This window comes from Pipra filicauda, unplaced genomic scaffold, assembly GCF_003945595.2.
Source record: "Pipra filicauda isolate LSUMZ 115617 unplaced genomic scaffold, ASM394559v2 scaffold151_size3305965_pilon, whole genome shotgun sequence".
Taxonomy (NCBI): Eukaryota; Metazoa; Chordata; class Aves; order Passeriformes; family Pipridae; genus Pipra; species Pipra filicauda.
The window spans coordinates 926,141-947,039 of NW_024104007.1; the positions used below are offsets into that span (position 1 = coordinate 926,141).

Genomic DNA, 20,899 nt, shown 5'->3' on the forward strand with positions numbered 1-20,899 from the left:
TTTATCACTCTCATGCTGGAGAAACCCATGGCTTCTATGACTGTACATAAAGGTAGTGGGCACTAACACATTCACATTGAAGTTGGACTAAAGCCAGTTTTCTTTCACAGAGGAAGTGTGAACCACTGCAAAGACAACTGCTACCGGAAGAAACTGAATTTCAGGCAGTACATGCAAAACAATGCTCTGTGCAATTTTATTAAAATCCAAATGTTCTGTTCTATGTTGTAAAGCTTCATAACAAAAACTAAAGTTTTTAGAGAAAAATAATTTACGAACAACTCCTACTTACTTTCATGACAGTATGTTCCAGTAAAACCTCTGTCACATGCACAGGTAAAGTTCCCTCCTGGCTGACTAATACACCGTCCATGAGGCCCACAAACATTAGATGAAATGAAACGGATTCCTTCTTGGGTAGCATTAGTGAAGACTTCTATTGTACAGCTGTCTATTACTAAGAATGAGAAGTGTATCATCAGAGTAATGATCTGCATCATCAGTTTTTAATTTTATAAACATTATACAAAAATTAAAACTAAATCACAATATTATGTCACCTGTAAGTTACCATCTACCTCTATAGGTAGATGGTCTATAAGGAGCATTTCTTCTCACTGCCTCACTATTTTACAAAGTCTAAGTGAGTACAATAACATTTCTGCATTATTCTATTCACAACAATACTACTTTTTTTACAATGTACCACCACTATATCACGACAGATTTCTGGACAACAGCAGGTACCTTTACAAGAATTGTTCTTGCAGTGGTCCTTGAGATGAGAGCAATTTTTTCCATCATAGTCATCAGGGCAGGCACAGTAATAATCTCCTCCCAGATCATAACATTTAGCCCCATTCTGGCAAGGGTTAGGTTCACAGAAATCAATATCCATCTGTGAGAGAGACCACAGTTAGCAGCAGCTGCTTCATTTCCCAGGAGCAGGCAGCATTATCTGCTTTGCCAAAGACACAGATGAAGCTAATGCACAAGGAACCTCAAGGTTTAAGAAGGTTTATGAATCATACATATTGCATTCCATCCTGCAAGACACAGAAACTTCAGCTTACTTTAGTCCATCCTAACGCAAAGCATTTGTGCCACTGCTAAGAAGATACTCCTTTGCAGGAAGCTGAATCAGCAAATTTGCAACAACTTATCAAAGAGTTACTTAAGCCATTCAGAGGCATCTCATTGTGACTGTTGTGGATCACTTTAAGTCACTTCTCTGTCCTTCACATTCATGGACTAAGTGCTATAATGCAAGTTAAATACCAGCGCACTTGTCGGCTTTGTGTGTGCAAGAGATTTAAAATACACAGAACCTGAACAAAATCCCGTCCTCTAGAGCAACTTCTCTTCCCATCTCAATTAACACAGAGAATTTATAACAAAACCACACAGCTTGGAACGGACCTCTAGAGGTCAGCTACTCCCCACCTCCAGCTCAAAGTAGGTCTGGTTAGACCCAGCTGCTCAGGGCCTTATTCTTACTGTCACCGTGCCAATTTACACACAGATACATGAGGTACATTTTGAACTCTTACCATCTGATTCAGAGACCAAAATTTAAACCCAGCTTTCACAATATAACCTTTAACATAGACATTGCTGTGGTAAAACAATTCTGCTGCTTTCTGCTTTAGACTGACACACAGGATCAGTGATTCGTGATGCCCTAAATTGGTCTCAAAATCCACAAAGCAGCCTCAAAAGGGATATTTTTACATCACAGTATCTTTCCTCCAAATTGTTATTCTTAAGGATTGCTTTTCTCCCCCCAAGTCAGTTTTTCCTTCTTCACATCTCTCTTGGGAGAAAGACAGCTTTCAACTTTACAGACATAAAATTAAGCCCAATAGCGGTTTTTCATCCCTATTTTTAGCAGTTCAGTAGTTAAATAGGAGAAAAATGCAAAACTAGCCAAAGCAGAAGCAACACAAATGGTGTTCAGTATTTAATTCAGAGAAGCACATACAATTCCAGCAAGCCATTTCGTGCTTTCATATGGAACATTCAAAGCAAACTATAAAAAAAATAGCTAAAGGCTGAGAAAGATTCTCAGATCTCCTCTATCAGATGTCTCCATTTGTTTCCTTCCATTAGTGTAAATTTCCCCTTCCCAATGCAAGTTCAGTAGCTGGTACTTTAGCATCTGGAATCAATGGTAGATATTTCCTGCAACACGCAAGGCAAGCAGCCAACTCTCCCCTATTATTCAAGCACATTTGCTAAAACTTTAGTTACACAGTGCTGTATGAATCAGCCCAGAGTAGGGCACTCGGGTTATGATCCTTATGCAGAAATGGTTCATGAGTTATTAGGTGCTGCACCAGTTTTATTAAACTGGTTGGTACCTGCAGCCCTTTTTAATTTTGAATAAAAGGAGGGCACTGCTTCTTTAACGATGCAAATAATAGAGTAAAATTGCTTCACTCATTCACATCATTAAGACAGATCACTCCAATGTCCTCCACAAAAAATTCTGGAGCAAATCCAACAAAACTCTAACCTAATGCCTCCAGCTGATGCTGTCTTGCTAAGCATAACACTCACATGGATTTGACTATCAGCAAAAGCCAGAAAGTGCATACTTAATGCAAAATAATTTTACATTGAGAAGTCTAACATTATCCCTAGAAAGAAGAATATCTTCATTATCAAGAAGTACTTCAGGAATTATCATTAGGACTTCAATATTTTATATCTGAATCCTTAAGCACTAGAACTACATGTTCCTAAAATGATCTCAAACAAAGTTCTGAGAACTAATAATTGCATATCTGCCTGCCTTTAATAATTATATTAATTATCTACATTATATGTAATATAGATAATTGATAAATAATTAATATACTCCTAGCAACAGCAGTAAGATTACTTCAGAGTTATCAGGATGAGAACTTAAAGCATTCTAGTGTAACAAAAGGATGAAGGTCCTGACAATTGCAAAGGAAAATGTTTCAAGCTTAAGGAATACTTGCAGCCTTAAAACACTTAGGAAGGCCAACACCTATATGCAACAACTTGTAGTTTATCAGGCTGCAAATTCAAGTGTTAGAGCTACTATGACAGCACTGCACAACAAATTTGTTTATTCAGAGTATCAGGTAACAGCTACGACAGTCAGTAATGCTTCAGCCTTTGGTCACTCCCATTTAAACCCAGAGATATATTTCTTTCAAGAATTCAATCCATGAGAAGTATTGCAGTAATGTCTCCACTGCCCTCACCTCGCAAAAGACTCCCGAGAATCCCTGTGAACACAGGCAACTGAATCCATTCACCAGGTCTTTGCACCGGCCTCCATTTTGGCAGGGATTGCTCTCACACTCATTTGTTTCTACCTCACAGTTTTTTCCCGTGAAACCACGAGGGCACAAGCAGTGGTAACCGTTCACTTCATCCTTCAGAGGCAGGAAGAAAAAGAAGCAAAAGTAGAAAGATTTGTTTACTGATAAAACTTGCACACAAAAATTTAAGTTATTTCTATATTCTGTATTTGGGAACAGTGGTAGTACCACATAAAGTTATTTTGTGAAACGAGTGCAAGAGTCTGTAAGTGTAATACTACGTTTTTAATATTTAAACTCACGTAAACAACCTGTAAATCCAAACTACAGGCAGAAAAAGATTAATTTTCAATATGGAATGTAATAAGTAAGAGTTACCTTACAAGTCCCTCCATGTTGACATTGTCCATGACAGTCATTAATATCTAGAGATAAAATATGCAAAGTGTTAGAATTTATACTGGAAGACTAAGCTGTGAACTATAGGTTTGGTACAAAAAGGGAGAACAAATGATTTTCAGAAAGGACTTTTCTATATGTTTCAACAGAAAGCAAGGATGCCTGATATCTTGAGAGATTCTCATTTTTAGAAATATCTAATAAAAACTTATATTCTATATTTCTATTACAACATACAAAAAATGAGTCAAATATCAAAAAAATTTTGTATCTAACATTTTAGCATAAAAATATTTTAAATTGAATCAGTACATGATATCATTCAGAAATAGGAATGAAGAGTGTATATTCGAGCTTATTTTAATACCTATTAACTTTTAAAATAAGTTTTCAAACAGTATTTTCAATTTTCATGCTAAAAATTCAAAAAATCCTGACAACAGATATTTTTTCTTGTACAAGTATGCGCACTATCACTTATCAGAAAATCTTTTTTAAAGAACAAAACATCCTACTGTCATCATACATACTAAAGAAATACTAACTGATATGACAATTTACTCCTGTCCATCCTGGAATGCAGTCACAGTAATATCCACCAATGAGATTTTTGCAAGAGTAAGCATTAACACAGGGTTTCCCCTCACACTCATTAGCATCTGTGAAAGAAGAGAAAATAAAGAATAGAATAAAGAACAAACCCAGAAACAGATTACCACAGCACCAAGCAAAGTGTCCATGCAGTCAAAGCATCAGCAGCTCATATTATACATTGGTAGGGCACTAAAACCACTTATATATCACAGGTTTTTAATGCACACTTGCCTACAGTAGCACATGCATGTTATCTTACTCTTCCCTTTCCCAAAACTCAAAAAGATAATATGTTAGTCAGGGCAAATCCTTTCTTGCCCCCATAAGCTTAAGTCACTCTTCTGCCACCACGAAGAACCATCACCAATGCTGCATTTTACAACAGAAAAGTTATGGGGCATTATAAGTAAGTTTAAGTTGGTACTCAAATAGTTAGATTCACCTGAAACTTCTGGCTTTAAGACATACTAAAGAGGAGCTAAGATAACAATAACACAACACGTTCCACGTTTTCTTCAATAAACATCATGCCAGAAACACACACTGTTATTCATCACTTAGGAACAATCTCCAGTGGTCATCAAAACTTTGGAAGGCAATTACTTACCAAGCTGACAAGTTGCTCCAATCCACTGTTGCGGACATATGCACTCAAATGCATTAACACCATCAATGCAGGTCCCTCCTTGAGCACAGGGGTTAGAGGCGCATTCGTCAATATCTGCAAAGTCAGAGAGCGCCTTCCATTACACGGCTTAAGGACGGGCTTAACAGGGTTTGGTTTAAAGTTATTTTGAGATGAAGGGGGAGAATGTACAAACAAACAAGCTTAGGAACAAACCAACATTTCAAACCTAACTTTTACTTAGGCTTTTCTCACATCTAAGATAAGGGAGAGGGAAATTCTGAAAATTTCTATTTGCAAACAGCAAGAAGACTCAGTTAATCTGCCAGCAATTTGCAGATTGAAAGTCATGTTCCTAGATCATGACATAAGTTGAGCCAGTTTTGGTTTTGTGGTTGGTTGGGGCTTTTTTGGTTTTTTTTGGGAACAGTTGCCATTTAAAAATGGATAAGCCACCTGCATTCCAAATCACAGGAAAACCAATTACAGAGATCCACAATACATTTCAACCACTTCCCTGTCTTCCAATCCAGACATTAAGTATTTAAGTGCACAAATCTACTCTTCAACCATTTAAGAAAGGGGAGAACCCTTCATCTTCACATTTATATTTCTTAAGATGAAACCATTCTGTATTTTCCTTTAGACTGTTTAAGGAGTCAGGAATTGTCAAACAAGCTTTGCCAACAGGGCATTTCTTTGGATATGGTCCAACTATGCTTTTGATAACCTTTAGAACTCAGCTGCATCAAATCAGTGCTGCTGGCTGCATAGTACCAACTCCTCTTTTCAGTCCACCAATGCTTAGCTGTTAAAAAGTCAGGTAAAGTAAAAGACTACCACCAAATTCCATACCCACGGAGCATGATGTTACCAAGTTAGCTGCATCAGCCCTTCCATCCTAACAGGTTAGTCACCAGTAAATGCATACCCACCAATAGCACATGTTGGTCCACTCCAGCCCGATGGGCAGTGACACTTGAAGCCTGATGAAATTTCGTGACAAATTCCACCATTAGCACAGGGATTAGATACACAAGCATGCTCCGCTGGGAAGAGAGAGAGAGAGAAAGACATTCTTGCTAAATACTCTTCCAGTATCCAACGGAAGGAGAACTTGGGGTTAAAAATTGCATCGATTAACAGTGACCAAGAGCAGGGGCAGTGGAGAGGTGCCAGTACATGAGATTGGAGCCTCCCTCTCCCAGCTGCAGAGAGTTAAGATTCCCAGTAGAAAACTAAAGCAGGATTTTGCTGAAGGTGCATCATCCTTCCTATCTAATGACTACAAAGCCTAAACAGAGACAGGTCGCTCTATTTCAATATCTCACAAACTAGAAAAGTTTCCCATTAACGTTCTGCTTCCAGCCATACACTTCCACCTCCAGAGTGCTGCAGCACTTCTTTTAAATTCAGTGAGACAAAACAGATATGCTGTGTTCAGAGGTCTGAACAGCAGCAGTAGTTTAAGTATCAAAGTTCTGTTTAGCTTCATTCTAATACTGTTCCTTGGAAACAGCAAAAAACAGAGGTGCTGGCAGTTCTGGGCAGTGCTGCTCGTTGTCACTCCATGTAGGGTGTAACACTGGCAGAAGCTGCACTAAGCAAGAATCAGGTTGAGGAGGGACAAGCTCTATGCCATCACTCTTGGTGTCTTCCCTTCTCAGTTGGAATCTTTCTTTCAGGGATGTTATCCATTTTGAAAACTGAATTTACATCACCTATGACCCTTCGTACTAGTACCTAAAGCAGCTCATACACCAACCTACTGTTAATAATCACAATAGCTCTGAACAATTGTATGGCTCCTTTTTCACTGCCTCCTCACCTGAAGAGCCAAGGTGCTTCCCCACAGCTTTCAGGGCAAGCTAAGACAAGATTTCATCCACTTTAGTCTAAACTTTGCATCATATTCTACCAGTAGAAGCAAAATTCAAGTTTTGATAGTATCTTTAATACAACAGCACTTCATGGAAGTTCAAAGATCTACATCCTGATTAACTCTGAAAACTTTCTGTAATACTTTAGTCAACTTAAGGCCAAGCAGTTAAGTGAGAGAAAAAAAATGGATACTTCCTATCTGAACTTTTAACTATCAAGGAATAGCAAAATTCATAGTGAGAAGACTGGGAATATCACATGTAAAAAAAAGGATTTAACAATCCATCATGACAGAACATCCAACTAAATACTACATGTGAGAAACTTAAATCAAAAGCTCTAATTTTTCTTCAAACATCAAAACTTTAAAGCAAAATAGGAAAAAACTAGAAAACTGCACACTTGTCCATTTACCTCCAAAGTGAGAATAATCATGAAAAGTCTGCAAATACCAAAATTGTCCCCAGAATATGAACATTTTGGTCTTTGTGTAACACACACAAACAAACAGAAAAAAGCAACATGTTATCTTTGTACTGTGGTTGAGATAGGAAGCAGTTTTTCATGTTGGAAAGACACAGATCTGTTAGACTCAAGTCACAAAGCCATACTTCATCACAAATGTGGTTTAAATGCTTTCCTCCATTTTGGTAATGGGAACAGGGAAGACACTTTTTGTTCAGACTGCTCAAGGTGACTCTGTAAGACAGTTTGAGCACATTTCCATAGTACTCAACATCTGCATTATTAATCCAAAAGTATTAGAAGTCCCATATTAAAAGATTTAAGTTTCAGTTGATTAAAAAGGATAGCTAACACACTCAGCCAACTAAAAATTGGGCCAAACCCCCACATCACAGTTAAAACTAGTGTCCATCACCGCCACCTTCCTTAGACCCCAGCTTGCATAAAATGCATGTTTATCAGCAAGCCAGAAGACAAGAAAACGGGTAGTGGGGAGAAAGGTAACAGGAAGAGGTGCATGTGTAACCTATTTCCATGAGACTACAGCCCAGTTGCATGTGAGGATTAAGGAAGTGAAGAACTTTAAGGGAAGAAATATTCCCAGTCTCATCTAAATCCAAAGGAAATTACTGCAGCATTTCTGTTGCCCTCAATGGTTTTTTTTGAAGAGCCAGCATAAGGCACTAGATAGGAGAGACAGAGCTGGCATATCCCCACTGGGCCTATAAGAATGCCTAAGACAGTTTCAGATTTCCCAAGATAGATGCGATATCCACAAGTACCAATTTCGCAGTTCTTTCCAGAGTAGCCATCTGGGCAGGCACAGCGATATTCATCCGGCTCAGTGTTCATACAGGTTCCACCGTTCAGGCAGGGATGGTGATTTCCACAGTAATTCAGATCTGGACAGAGAAAAGTGTCAATCAACAGGGAACACAAATCTCACCATTTCAATCCCTGGTCAGATACACAGATGCCTTTTTGGCTTGAACACCATTCACCCACATCATCCCCGTATTCCGTGAGCTAGCCTGTCATCTGGTAACTATCCACAGAACAAGGAAGAATGAACAAGAGACAGCTGCATGAGTTAGAAGAGTCAGGACCATTCAAGCCTTTTTTCTTAAACTTCTTATACTTATGATGCTTAGGCACCATCTGCCATAAAAGAATTAAGGCACAGAAACACTCAGGTAGTTGCACACTAGCAGAAAAAAAAGGGGTTAATGAGTTATCAGTTAATCATGCAACTTAAACTTATTTTTCCTGTACATTAATGTTAAGTACCTTTGTTACAGAGCAGGCCACCCCAGTTGGTTTCACAATTACACTGCCATGGTTCATTACAGCTCCCATGAGCACAGCCTGGGTAGCGGACACACTCATCACAGAACTGTCCTTGCCAACCATAATGACACCTAAGATGTAAGTTCACATGTTAAAAGTTAGCAACATGATGCTTAATTATCAGCAGTACATGTATTTAGAACACCACACTTACCATTCTCAAGAACAAGGTCAACTGCTCAATGTGCAACAGATAAACAAAACTTTATTTATCCTGTTTAGAAGGGACATACTAGTCTTGTTGAACATCCTTACTGGAACTCATCCTGCTCAAACATATTACATACCCTGGCAACAAACACCACCAAGCACTATGTGTTATGAGAACTGTACATTGAATTAGCTGTTCTTTCACAAGAAGTCCCATCTTCACATAATCATCTCACACTAGGATAAAAATTGTGATTGATATAAAAAAAAAAAGTTGAAATTGCTTTTTAAAAGGAGGCTGCTGGTTTACTGCACTGAGCACCACAGGGTTTTTCTATGAAGAGAAATTTCAAGATAATAGCTACTTTGCTCTAGAGTGCTACAGCCTTAAAGGACCAGGGCAGCCAGAGAGGCAGCAGTCTTGCCAATTTTCTCAAGGCCTAATTTCTCAAGAGAACCCTTCTTATAGATTCACTCTGTTACAGCCTCAGTGTTCTCTACTGACACTATGGAAAAAGTACTCTTTGGAGAAAGGAGGAGCAAGAACAGAAACAAAAGCTATTAATAATTCATTTGGCTTAGAGTTGAATTTTTTCCCCCCCAAGACTTCTTCAGAGACCAGTATCTTTATGTTAATCTGTAACAGAAGCAACTGTTTAGGCTATAGAAAAGTGTTAAAGTCTGAACTTACAAGAAAAAAAAAAGAAAAGGGCATAAGCTAATATTTTTTCTTAACGTATATTTCACACATTTTAAGTAACAAGAAATAGTAAGCTTGCTCTTTTGAGCCAACAAAAGAAGCGTTCTGCCTGTTAAAGAGTATTTCCTATACAGAATTTAAGAGACATACTAGCAACAAAGAGATGCATAAAAACACTGAATGGGAGCTGGGCACATGCATGCCACTGCTGCCCTAGTGCCTAGGGGAAGAAAAGCATTAGAAATGCAACTGTACATTTTTTAGATTTAACACTACCATTCTATTATCCACTTTTTGAACAGTATAAAAGAACAGAAAATAAATTAGGTCTTTGGGGTGCAGTGAGAAAAGATAAGGAGGAGATATATAAATGAGAAGTCTTGGTTCCTTGTGATTCAATCCCCTTCCACTGTTTCAGTGAGCTGGATCAATCCCCAGAGCAACAGAACAAGTTGTGCTGGCAGCATAGTATTTAAATTTCTACTATTTACATCGGCAGAAAGAATCTAGGTACAGATCTTTGCAAGACCATTTTTTCCATATAAAGTTCTAGAACTACTTTGAGCTCTTAGTCCCAGTACCTGCTCCTCATTGAGAACCTCACAGTTGTGGGATCCCTAAGGAGAACCTCAGCTGTGTTCCCAGCCCAGAGGCCTCAATTGCTCATCTGAGCAAGGCTGTCAGAAGCCTGGAGAATACACATATTTTAGATGCAGTTTTCTTTCGCTGTATTAGCAGTAAGAGGAAACAAATACTGCTCCTGCTAAATTTGATCTCTTCCTTCCTCCTCAAGGACAGAAAAATCTTTTCAGAGGCTGGTAATAAACAATAAAAAAGGCACTTTACTGGCCCCAAACCAAATCTTCCTGTATGCCAAACCTGGCACTAGTGCCAGTGATTCACCATGACTATCCTAGCCAGAGCCAACTCCCCACCCACATACAACAAGAATTTTCAAGAGCTGAAAGTCTGCATCACAAAGTAAATAATCACAATATCTCAATTTGTTCTCCATAGCCAATGGATAACAAGATTCTTTGTTAAACATTGCACTGGTACTTAAGAGTACAAGGAAAAATACTGACACCTTCTAGAATTTGAAGGCGTCTTAAGCACCCACTTGAGTTTGTAGGTGTGCTTGATGGCATTAAAATGAATTCAGAAATAAAAAAAGGTTGCTGCTTTTTCATGATATTCAACACAGTCAAAGTTTACTGTTAAAGTTGCCACCAAGCCTGAGGGAAATAATTTCTAGAGGCTAAAAGCAGTCCAAAGGAACACACTGTTTACAAGTCAAAAGGTTACTATGTGGTAAGCTGATCAGCCCTCAGTTTACAAGGAAGAGTAAATTAGGATTTCCTCTTGAACAGGAAGTCTGGTCGCATCCTATATTAGCAGGTGCTAGAGCAGCATTAATTCCACTTCCTTCTAAAAAGATAGTGTTTGCATGGATTTTGGCTCACCCTGAGAGCAAGATGTGTCCAATAAAGAGAAACCAATTCAGAAACAGGCATGTTGTCATTTATGAGAAAAACATCAAGCCAAAACACAAGGATGAAAAAGGTTAATGAGCCACTATAAGAAGTCCAAAAGGTACACACACAAAAGCAACATCATCAAGAAAAAAAAACAAACCAGAGTTCCTTTTCGAGTACCAACCACTTGTGTAAAAGCCAAAGGGAAACTGCTAGTGCAGCAAACAGTGGGCTAAAGTTACTTCTTCCCTGCACCCCCCACCAGTAAAGAATCAACTAAATTGCAGTTCTAAATTTTTCACATCTGATTAAATAAGAAAGCCAAATATAGAGAATCCATAAGGATTCTCATTGTTCAACGGACAAAGAAAATTCTTATTGGAATCAAGATTCTACTTCCTTTGTCCTTCCCCTCTGCTGACTTCATCAGCTCTAACGTGTCTTTACAACCCAGCACATGCAAAACAAAAATCAGGCCTGGCTTAATCTTAGCCTTTGCTGGGTTATTAGCAGTACAAAGAAGCTACCATAAATAGATTGTTACAGTTTAGTAACTTCCTGACTGGAGGTTGAAGTACAGGCATCTGCTCCCAGACCAAAGCATCCCTTTGGGTCAGAATTAATACAGTGTAATAGGGAGAGAATAACAATTGCTAGTTATCTTGAAACCAAGAACTTGCAGAAGAGACCTGGTAATTCTACAGGCACACTTCACGGCTTCCATTTTTCTTAGATGAGAGTCTGGTGGCAAAAGAAAATGAGAATTCAAATAAAAGCCTGGAGGAAGGGGAGGTGGCAGGAGTTAACATTAGCAAAAATTCTAGATAACATTTCAGTCTTCAGATTAAAAAAAACCACCTGCAACTGTGCAGAAAATATACTGTTGTCATTGACAAGTAGATAAAGTCACAGTAATTCAGCTCAGTATATACTTGGCTATAATACGACAATGGGGCTTCAAACAGCTGAATTCCAGGATAAGAAAAAAAGACTTTCTACAGTAAAACTCAGTGTGTTTCAAGTAGTAAATTTAGCATCAGGGAACCCTACAGAAGCACTCATCACTACACACAGTTCAAAGGTACATATGTCCTCAGAGGTAGGAGCAGGAGGAAGTGGGGAAAGGAAAAAGAAATAGAAGATTTGCATATTTTGGTTTTTTTCCCAGGGCCATTAAAGAGCTAAACTCATCAAGTCCAAAAGAACAGATTTTTCTATGGAACTATGCTTTCCCTACATTCTTTTGAAACAGTTATAATTAAGGGAAAAGTTGACAGTGGTCTTTGTTTTCCTCTGAGCATGTTTGTGTTATAATTATTTAGTGAAATCTAGGTTGAAATTGAGCATTTCCAAATCAGATGGAACAAGATCCAATGTTGCTGTATGTAAAAAGATACATTACTGGGAGGAAAAGGCCCTGAGTAACCTGGTCTAACTAGATCTCCTCAGGCAAGGAGGTGAGACTTGATGATCCTGGAAGTTTTGTTCAGACTTTATTTTATGATAAATTCTACAATGGCAGTTATGAAAGTGATGTGGAACAGTAAAGAGATCCTGATGGTCTGTAAACCATGGTCTCAGCACCCTGCACAATTAACTCCTCCTTATCCCAAAGGAGGATGCCTATCTGCTAACACAACAAAAAAGTTAAAGTTGACCATTGAGAGCACCCTAACTCAAACGTTTTGTACTATCTTCATACATGGTTTATTCTCCTGGTTTAATCACTTCTGGTTATTTGAGAGTCCTGAATCTTCTGTGCAGAAAGGTCAGCTGAGAAACTTCGTCTCACACATCTCATCCAATCACAGATCTACTCTGGTTAACCTTAAAAAAAAAAAAAGCTTTGTAATAGAAAAGAATGAGAGGATACCTAAATAAATTCTGTTCTACACCTATCTGCAGATCTGTGTCAGCACTTCATGCATAAATACACCTAAACCACTAACGTGAAGAAAGTCAAGACTATCTCTGCAATCTAGGTCAGAATATGAGACCTAAAAATAAATTAAAAAAAATCTCAGGGAGGATGTAGGCAATGTGGTATAAGCCTTTAAATGCCACAGGTTACACTTTACTGGTATATTGCTCTTTCTACAAAGGCTGAAGTGAAGATAATTATGACATACTTACACACATTTTTAAAGCATATTCTTTTGGAGAGAGCTTCTCCCAATCATGTTTCAAGTGGAAGCTGGGGTCAAAACACTCAACACAGGAAAATGAAGCAGAACAGTGACATTAAGAGCAGAAGCAAAACGCATCATTCAGGGGTGGGGGAGAAATAACCCTCTTAAATAGAAAACCACTAAATTTTCTAATGACGTGAACAGGATGGTGTTGCATAGGCCAGAACAATAGCTTTATATTAGTTATTTACTTAAAATAACTATAAGAAAGTCTGTTTAAACTTTTAAGAGATTACTTGTTGCATAGCAGGCAGCAATATTGTCTAGCTGTTAGATCCTTCTATGCTAATAGGTAGTACAGTACTCATTCACTAAGATTTGTCACAGAAACACTGTCTACTTCAAAATAGGCAAGACAATCTTGTGAATAGGAAAGGAAAATATGCTTGTTAATGAACTCAAATAATTTAATTACCTGAAAGCTTGTTATCTTTTCCTCTCACCCCCAGCATTCTTATCACACCAAAAGATACAAACCCTTCCCTACAAGCTTTTTTCTCCTCTAATAAAGGAAGTTATTGAAAGCTAACAGTCTCTCCCCAGTACTATTTAGAGTTTTGACAATGAGTTGATAGGGGGGATGGTTCAACATTTTTTAGCCAGAACACTGCTCAGTTAACTCACAGTAAGTGGCTCTAAGGGTGTGCCTGTATTTGCATTAGTTCACACCTGGAACACCTTGTTTAAGTGAACTGCCTGATCATTCCTGTTGCTGGTGCATTGGTTCACCTCACAGAGCTGTTTTGGAACAAAGGCATTGGATTCCTTTCAGGTTAAACTAAGGTAACATATGACAACGTATGCCAGGAGCACACCTAATGTGTTCCACCTGCAAACAGGCACTCAGTCCACAAGAACAGACTAGAGTTAGTCTAAAATTTAAAAACCTGAAGTGTTTTGAGTATAGATGGTGGGTTCTCGAGGCTGCTTTGATCTACTGTTCTAGTTCAGCTGCACTACCTACACTATTATAGACACAAGTTAAAGCATTACATGTTTTTATTTCCTGTACACCTGCTCACATTCTCCTGGAAGCAGCACCCACCTTTAGAATACATTCTATGCCTTCCTACCCGCTAACCATCCAAGCAAGTGAAAGCAGAGTGTGCCTCAGTTCATTGACCAATAAAGAAACAAAACATGGGACTCTTTGTGTAACTTAATGTGTCTACTTGTGAAATACTTGTCAGCATTCCCAAAGGGCTTACCACTAGGCCATAAAAAACAATAATAAAAGCATACTGGCTGTAACAACAGGGAAGAATACTAAATACGATGAAAGGCATAGTAATTGTAGTAATTTTACAAGATCTTTGAAACCCAAAGCTGTGATACAATATCTTACACCAAAGAGGTGACAGGAGATGATGAACGGGTACCAAGTGCAATCCTGCAGGGCCAAAACAACAGCCTTAAGCTCTTTAGGGACCATAGGCAGTCCAACATTGCAGGAATTGAAGCTGTCAGATGCCAAAGCAGCTAGCACGCTGCTCAAACAAGACTGTTTCTAGTTTACTGCTCAGAGCAGTTTATGAGATTTCTCATAATGCTGCTCTGGAACAACTGTGGAAGCTCCCCACCTCTTACTTCCCCCCCCCACTTTTAGAAGCAGGAATAGCATTTCCTTTTTTTTCAGCTCTTTGTGACCTTTTGTTAGTCCTCTACAGTCTTTCAATAACAACCTGTTTTGAGAAGCCTCGCTGGATCACCTTGAATATAAGGATGAGTTTACAAGACTCCAGGTGCCCTTTTTTATTGTTTTGTTTGTTTATTTGCTTTGTTGGGTGTTTCTTTTTGAAGTTTAGGCAGAGTTCCCCAGTGCTGATGTTAACCATGTTATCTACCCAACTGCCATAAAAACACAAATGAGATATCAGTGTTATTGGTAGGCCTCCTACTGAAAAAGACAGGAAGACTATGCAAGTCTAAGATTTAACAAAGAATCTCTAGAACACTATTACACTCTCAGTATTCCAGGTAGTTACGAGCTCATTTTGCAACTCAAGCTTTTGAGCCTGCATCTCTGCAAAGAAAGTATTCAGTACTTGCTCAACATGAATAATAGTTGAGCAAGTTTGGGCCCTTAAAGTTCTCCCATCACTAGGGAGATGGCTAGAGCCCTTGCAGACTCTGCTGGACACACAAAATCAGCTTTGTGAGCAGGGAAGTTCCAGAAGTGGAACACAAGGACTACAGAAGGCACAGCACTGGACAGAAAGTTTGAGAAATCTGTTTCAATGGGACAAAAAAGTATATGATTAAACAAAAAACACACCAACACTGTAAAACAAATCTTTTGTCACACATATTTCAAAATTAATTCTAGAATAAAGTCAGTTGAAAGCACATCAACCTCAATTTACAGGTTTTTGCTGCAAGTACACTTGCTTTGTTCACCTTGCACAAAATTCACATTACAGCTCTATTAACGATCCCATTTCTAATTCATTTCAGTTAGTCTACACATTCTAAAGAAATTTTGTATCAGAGTTGTGTGAAGTAAGACTGGCATTTCCCAGGTCCTACCATAGCTCCAGAAGCTGAACCCAACCTGAGTAGTGTTAAGGATTTGACTCCTTTTATTTTGCTTTAGATGAAAAACTTAAACATTCGAAGACAACAGGAAAAGTCAAAAGACTTCTGAAAATACCATCATCCTGGCAGGAATATGACAATGTAGGCCAGATATGAGGCATATCTGGACCTCAACCAAAGTCATACCACTCTGGATAACAAGGAAGTGAAAGATTAAGCTGTTAAGCCTAGTGACAGTTTATGAGTGGTACCAAACATAGTCAGGTCAGCAGTTTTAATCGAGGAAGGAGACTGTCACTTGTGGTTTCTCTATATTCAACTTTGCTAATTGCATAAGGTGGTTGAACCTAAGCCAGATATGAGCCATTAGATGAAACTTCATTCTCCTCTAGACAGCTTAATGGAATTTAACAAAGTACTTTGAGTGATGTAAAAACATACAAAAAGCACCAACATCATGGCTCAGCAATGTTGCTTCTTTGATAATCCTTCCTACTACTTTGGCCTGGCGAAGTCAATAAACAAGAGCATCTGGTCTGCCGCTGCAGACCAATGTTTATTGACTTTCTCTATCCACTATGGATAAAGATTGGTTTGTTTTCTTTTTATTTTAAGAAGCCGGCAATTTCCCATTCTTGCAAGACTAAGCTAAGTTGCTTTTGCTTTCCTCAAGGACGTATTTTTTTCTCTTATTATGCAGAAAATTTTTATTTTTTCTGAATTGCCTCCACAATGACAAAAAACTATTACCTAGACCCAGCCATACTGTAAAATAATTTCCTACATCAGGGCATCCCTATTTTTTTTTTCCACTTTGATGAAAACTCAACAAAAGAAATGGAAAAATATTTCAACACTAACTTTCTCAAAACAATGGGTATATGAACTTGCCTGACAGATGATGTACAACTAGAACTAATGGCACATCCTTTATTAACAGCCTGAGGTCATTCAGTTATTTCTAAGATCTGGTTTCATTATAACTTTTAATCCAAGAACAGCTCCATATTACATTGGAACATCATGAATGGAGGGTAGATCCTTTCTATGAGAGCTAGGCTGAAGCCTGAGAGACACAGTGCCTAATTTACCTGCATGCTCATGCAAGTTGAAGAAGGAAACTGTTTTCCAACTTTTCTATTTAAAAACACCACTGCAAATTCTGGCAATCAAGTAGCTATTGGCAGCAGTAGATTTCCATGCATCTCACACCCATATTTTTCTCACATTTTTATTTTCTTTCTGAATTAAAAAAGGACATTGTTTTCACCTGTTAAAATGACAGTGGCAACTGTCCAAAAAGCAGGATGAAGCAATCTAGATTAAAATTCAATAGCACCAAACATAGCAGTTTCTTTTAAATAACAGCTTCCTTTGTACTGCTGAAGATAAAGGTCATATCTGTAAGTCTTGTTTATTTTTAGTTCAGCATCATTTTTCTACAGAAAGTATTATCCATTTCTGTTAAAAGCAACGTTTCTAATATAGTCTAATAACTATTACAGAATAAAAGTTAAAGACAGCTGTGTGAACACACTCAGGCTACCAAATCACTATTCAAGACGTAGCTCAGAACTTTCTGCAGTTTTGCAGAGTGGCCACTGTTCTCAGACTTGCTGATCACAGATCTATCACTTCAGCAGACAGGCACTAAAAAACAAGGCATACAATCCATTTTTCCTTCTCTCAGTACTTTCAGATGACAGAATCCACCTAACAAATAGTGAGATACCTGGACAGAGGCCTTAAATAGACTCAGCGTTATTTTTGTGAGCTTAGTTTAGCAAGGGAACACCTGGAGTTCAATACTAGATGCTTCTTCACATCAGCAACAGGCTGCAAGGAAAGGCTTTGCTTGTATAAGACTACATATTGACAGGCACCTTAAAAAAAAGTAAACAGCCACTCAGCCCCCCATCTTCAAAGGTTTTGTATTCCCTTCTTTAAACCCTCCTCCTCCTCTCCAGCTTCTGCCTTCAGATTCATTTCTCTGTGAGACCAGTTGTAAGTTAAAAAGGAAACTGCACCAATCCCTCTTACTTCCCTACCTCCCATAAAAAGAACACAACAAAAAAAGGTACTGCTTTCTGTTTGCTTAAACCTGTTTCTTTTACACCTTTAGTCAAAAGACTTCTTGCATTCAAACAGCAAATATTCACAGGCTCCGAGGATGTTCCTTTGAAACCTACAGGACTCCAGAAACCCTTACATGAATCAAAATTCATTAAAAGTAGGTTCTCAAGGGGGAAACTGTGTTCCTGGAAGGCTCAGAGGAAGGAGTGCTTCTTCCTCAGGCAGAAGTGACACTGGCCCAGCTCTCAACCATAATCTTTACTCATAACCTAAAAAAAAAAATCACCAACAGCAGTAGGGGCACACAATACTTGAAATCACAAGGAAAATATTTAGTGATATGGAAAGATTAAAAAGCCATTGCTTAAATATCTGCCTTGAAAAAAAATCCTTTAAGGGATATTTTATAGCTCTTGAGAAGTGAAACTGCACACACACACCCCAAAGCGCTGCAAATTTCAAATTTACAGTTTTCAGTCAGATCCGAGAGTTACAACACACCAAACCTTCAACAAGTCAGCTGCATCTGATGGAAGTTTCAGGGCAGTAAGAAACCACTCTGTGGTGCAATGATTTAAGGCTTACTTTGTTATCTGCCATGCCCCACTGACAGAAGCTTCAGGCTCTGCAGCAGGATGGGACTTGCCCGCATGTCACCTACCACAGCTCACAAACTGGCACCTCAACCCCAGCTTAGCTCTAAGCCCAGCTAAACTAAATTCTCTGCATCCTATTTCTGCCACTTCTGTGATGGTTGCAGTAATTAGTAGTAGAAGGATGAAGCAAAATTGCCTTAAACTGTCACAGCTTGCCACAAGTGGTATTTGTCAGCTCTCAGGGGTTTTGGCAGCCAGTGCAGTTTCACATCATTCCAATCAAGCAGGTTCAACGCAGCTTACTAAGGAACCACTGCATAAATCTACTCTTGGTGATGCATTCCACTCTGACCACAAACAAACTCAGAACTTACACAGAATCCCAAACTTGCAAGCAGACCTGTCCCATTTCTTCAACAGCCAGTGTAAAAATAACACCCATTTCCCCTTGACCTACTATGTCGAATGCCTGAACCTTTACAGGAAAACAATCAACTGCCCTTGCTATCAAAGTCTTCTTAAGTTGCATCATGAAGTTAAAGGGAACATTTCAGACTCTGTTCTCTCATATTCAGGGACCAAAAAAGTTTACCTGGGGTAGAAAGTTTTGGCTGGGCTTGCTACTGTATCTCCATTACTAGCAAAACTCTTTTTTTTCTTGGAACAAAGTCCGGTGACCAAAATATATATTGAGTTTCCTAGGACTGTGAGCATTCCCTGATCCTAACAGTCCAAAGAACAAGCTGCCCTTTTTATTTGAGAAGAACAAGTAGTACATAGAGATCAAAACTAAGGATTTTGAAAATAATAAACCAAAATATTTTTCTCATTTGAAAGAGGCATAGTTCTGAATTACATGAAGCAAATCTGTTCAGTCCTATATGTGCGAAAAATAGAACAGCAACACAAAACAGTATAAAGTATATGCAATTCTTACACGAGACATCTACTTCAGATCTCTTTCCATCCATGTTCTTACACAGAATTTTTCCATTTTAATGTAGACTTTTTAAAAGCAGCACCATACACAGAAAACACTAGAGATCAGTACTCCTAAACAGAAGATACTCAAGCATGCAGACTTACTTGCATTCCCCAGGTACACTGCAACCCCCATGGAGCAAATTACATCCTTGTTTACACACAGCTGTAAATACAAAAAGATTTAGGCATCAGTGTGGGCAGCCAGGTGTCCATTAGTGCAGCAGCAATCTGGAGCTGTTCAGCTATGGCTTCTGTTATTTAGCCTGTCTGTTGTTTGTGCAAAGCAGACTGTCTTTTGCCATGGTTCCAATAGTTGCTGCTCTTCCAGCTAGCTATTTCACAAAACACAACTCCATTACCAGCAAAAAGGTTTGCAGCAAGAGTGTCAGCACTGAAACATTTCTCAAATAAAGTTATTTTTAAAACCTGTTGTTACGCTGGAACCCCCAAACTTCAGATGCTACACATGACCTTGAGTAAGCCCTAAAAATGGCCCTCCCATCATTAACAAGCTTTTTACTGAAAAGGAACAGAAAACAAAACAAAGAAGCCCTCAGCAGAAGAGTATATCAAATAATTTTAGTGCTAATTACTTACTGAAGACAAAAGGCAAAGAGATTTGATTGAGTGGTACATTAAAAGAGATGACTACACCTGAATTTCTGTTCACATTAAGAGCTATCAAAAAGCTTTCAGCCTTGCATACTATACACTTAAAATTTTTCATTTGCAAAACCAGGGCATTTCTCCAGGATTAAAGTCTATGGTATTACTGATGATATCACTTCAATAAAATCTTACATTAGGGGATGTAATACATCATTTTGCTTTGAAGGAACACTACCATTGAATGAATGTAATACATAAAAAGATGTCTCACTGTTTTGAATCCTAAATTTAAGTGTCCACAGAACACATCAGAAGCAACACTGTGCTCCACTTTTCACAGACGATGTTTTATTTCAAAGATTTGTATTTAAAAGACGAAGTCTGTATGTGCTAAAATTAATATGCTATAGGACTGACACCACAGAAGTACCTACTGCAGTTTATTATATACACACCAGGGCTAATCAGAACAAAGGAAACACACTACCTTGTTTACATTCTTCGCCCATCCAACCTTCCATGCAAGCTTTGTTTCCATTCTGATCGCAGGTGTAGTGACCAACAAAGTCATCTCGGGGGCCGCAGAATTTATTGCACAGGGCACTGTAGTAATTTTCGTCACACTTCACCCTTATTTGTACTTCAAAATGGGCAACAGGACCATTGATTTGTAGTGTCTTCCATCGATCTTCTGGGTTGATCATGCCAGCATGTGCCACTCGCTCTATTAACAAGTCTTCACCTTTTTTTTTTTTTGAAAAACAAACAAAAAAAAGGTAAATTCAACAGGTGGTAAGTTCAATAGCACACAAGAACATATGGAATCCAACTGAAAGTATTCAACTGGTTAAGATAAAACCTAGTGAAGAAAATGTTAAGATGATAAAGATCTACTGTGTAACTGAATTTTCCTTTGCCTTGCAAAGTTCATTACAGGAAGGCCAATTTTAAAAAGTGTCCCAAAGGAAATATTAAAAAACC

At 38.4% G+C, this 20,899-nt stretch overlaps 1 protein-coding gene across 1 annotated transcript in view; it reads right to left on the minus strand.

The window, feature by feature from the left end:
- JAG2 (jagged canonical Notch ligand 2) overlaps positions 1 to 20,899 on the minus strand; it is a 70,587-nt gene that overhangs the window by 16,345 nt on the left and 33,343 nt on the right. The window contains exons 4-14 of the mRNA XM_027716694.2: positions 20,406 to 20,660; positions 19,412 to 19,472; positions 8,548 to 8,678; positions 8,043 to 8,162; positions 5,850 to 5,963; positions 4,897 to 5,010; positions 4,241 to 4,354; positions 3,675 to 3,721; positions 3,237 to 3,410; positions 748 to 898; positions 293 to 457 (exon numbers count right to left, since the gene is read on the minus strand). Coding sequence (XP_027572495.1) covers positions 293 to 457; positions 748 to 898; positions 3,237 to 3,410; positions 3,675 to 3,721; positions 4,241 to 4,354; positions 4,897 to 5,010; positions 5,850 to 5,963; positions 8,043 to 8,162; positions 8,548 to 8,678; positions 19,412 to 19,472; positions 20,406 to 20,660 — 1,446 coding nt within the window. The remainder of the gene's footprint in view (positions 1 to 292; positions 458 to 747; positions 899 to 3,236; positions 3,411 to 3,674; positions 3,722 to 4,240; positions 4,355 to 4,896; positions 5,011 to 5,849; positions 5,964 to 8,042; positions 8,163 to 8,547; positions 8,679 to 19,411; positions 19,473 to 20,405; positions 20,661 to 20,899) is intronic.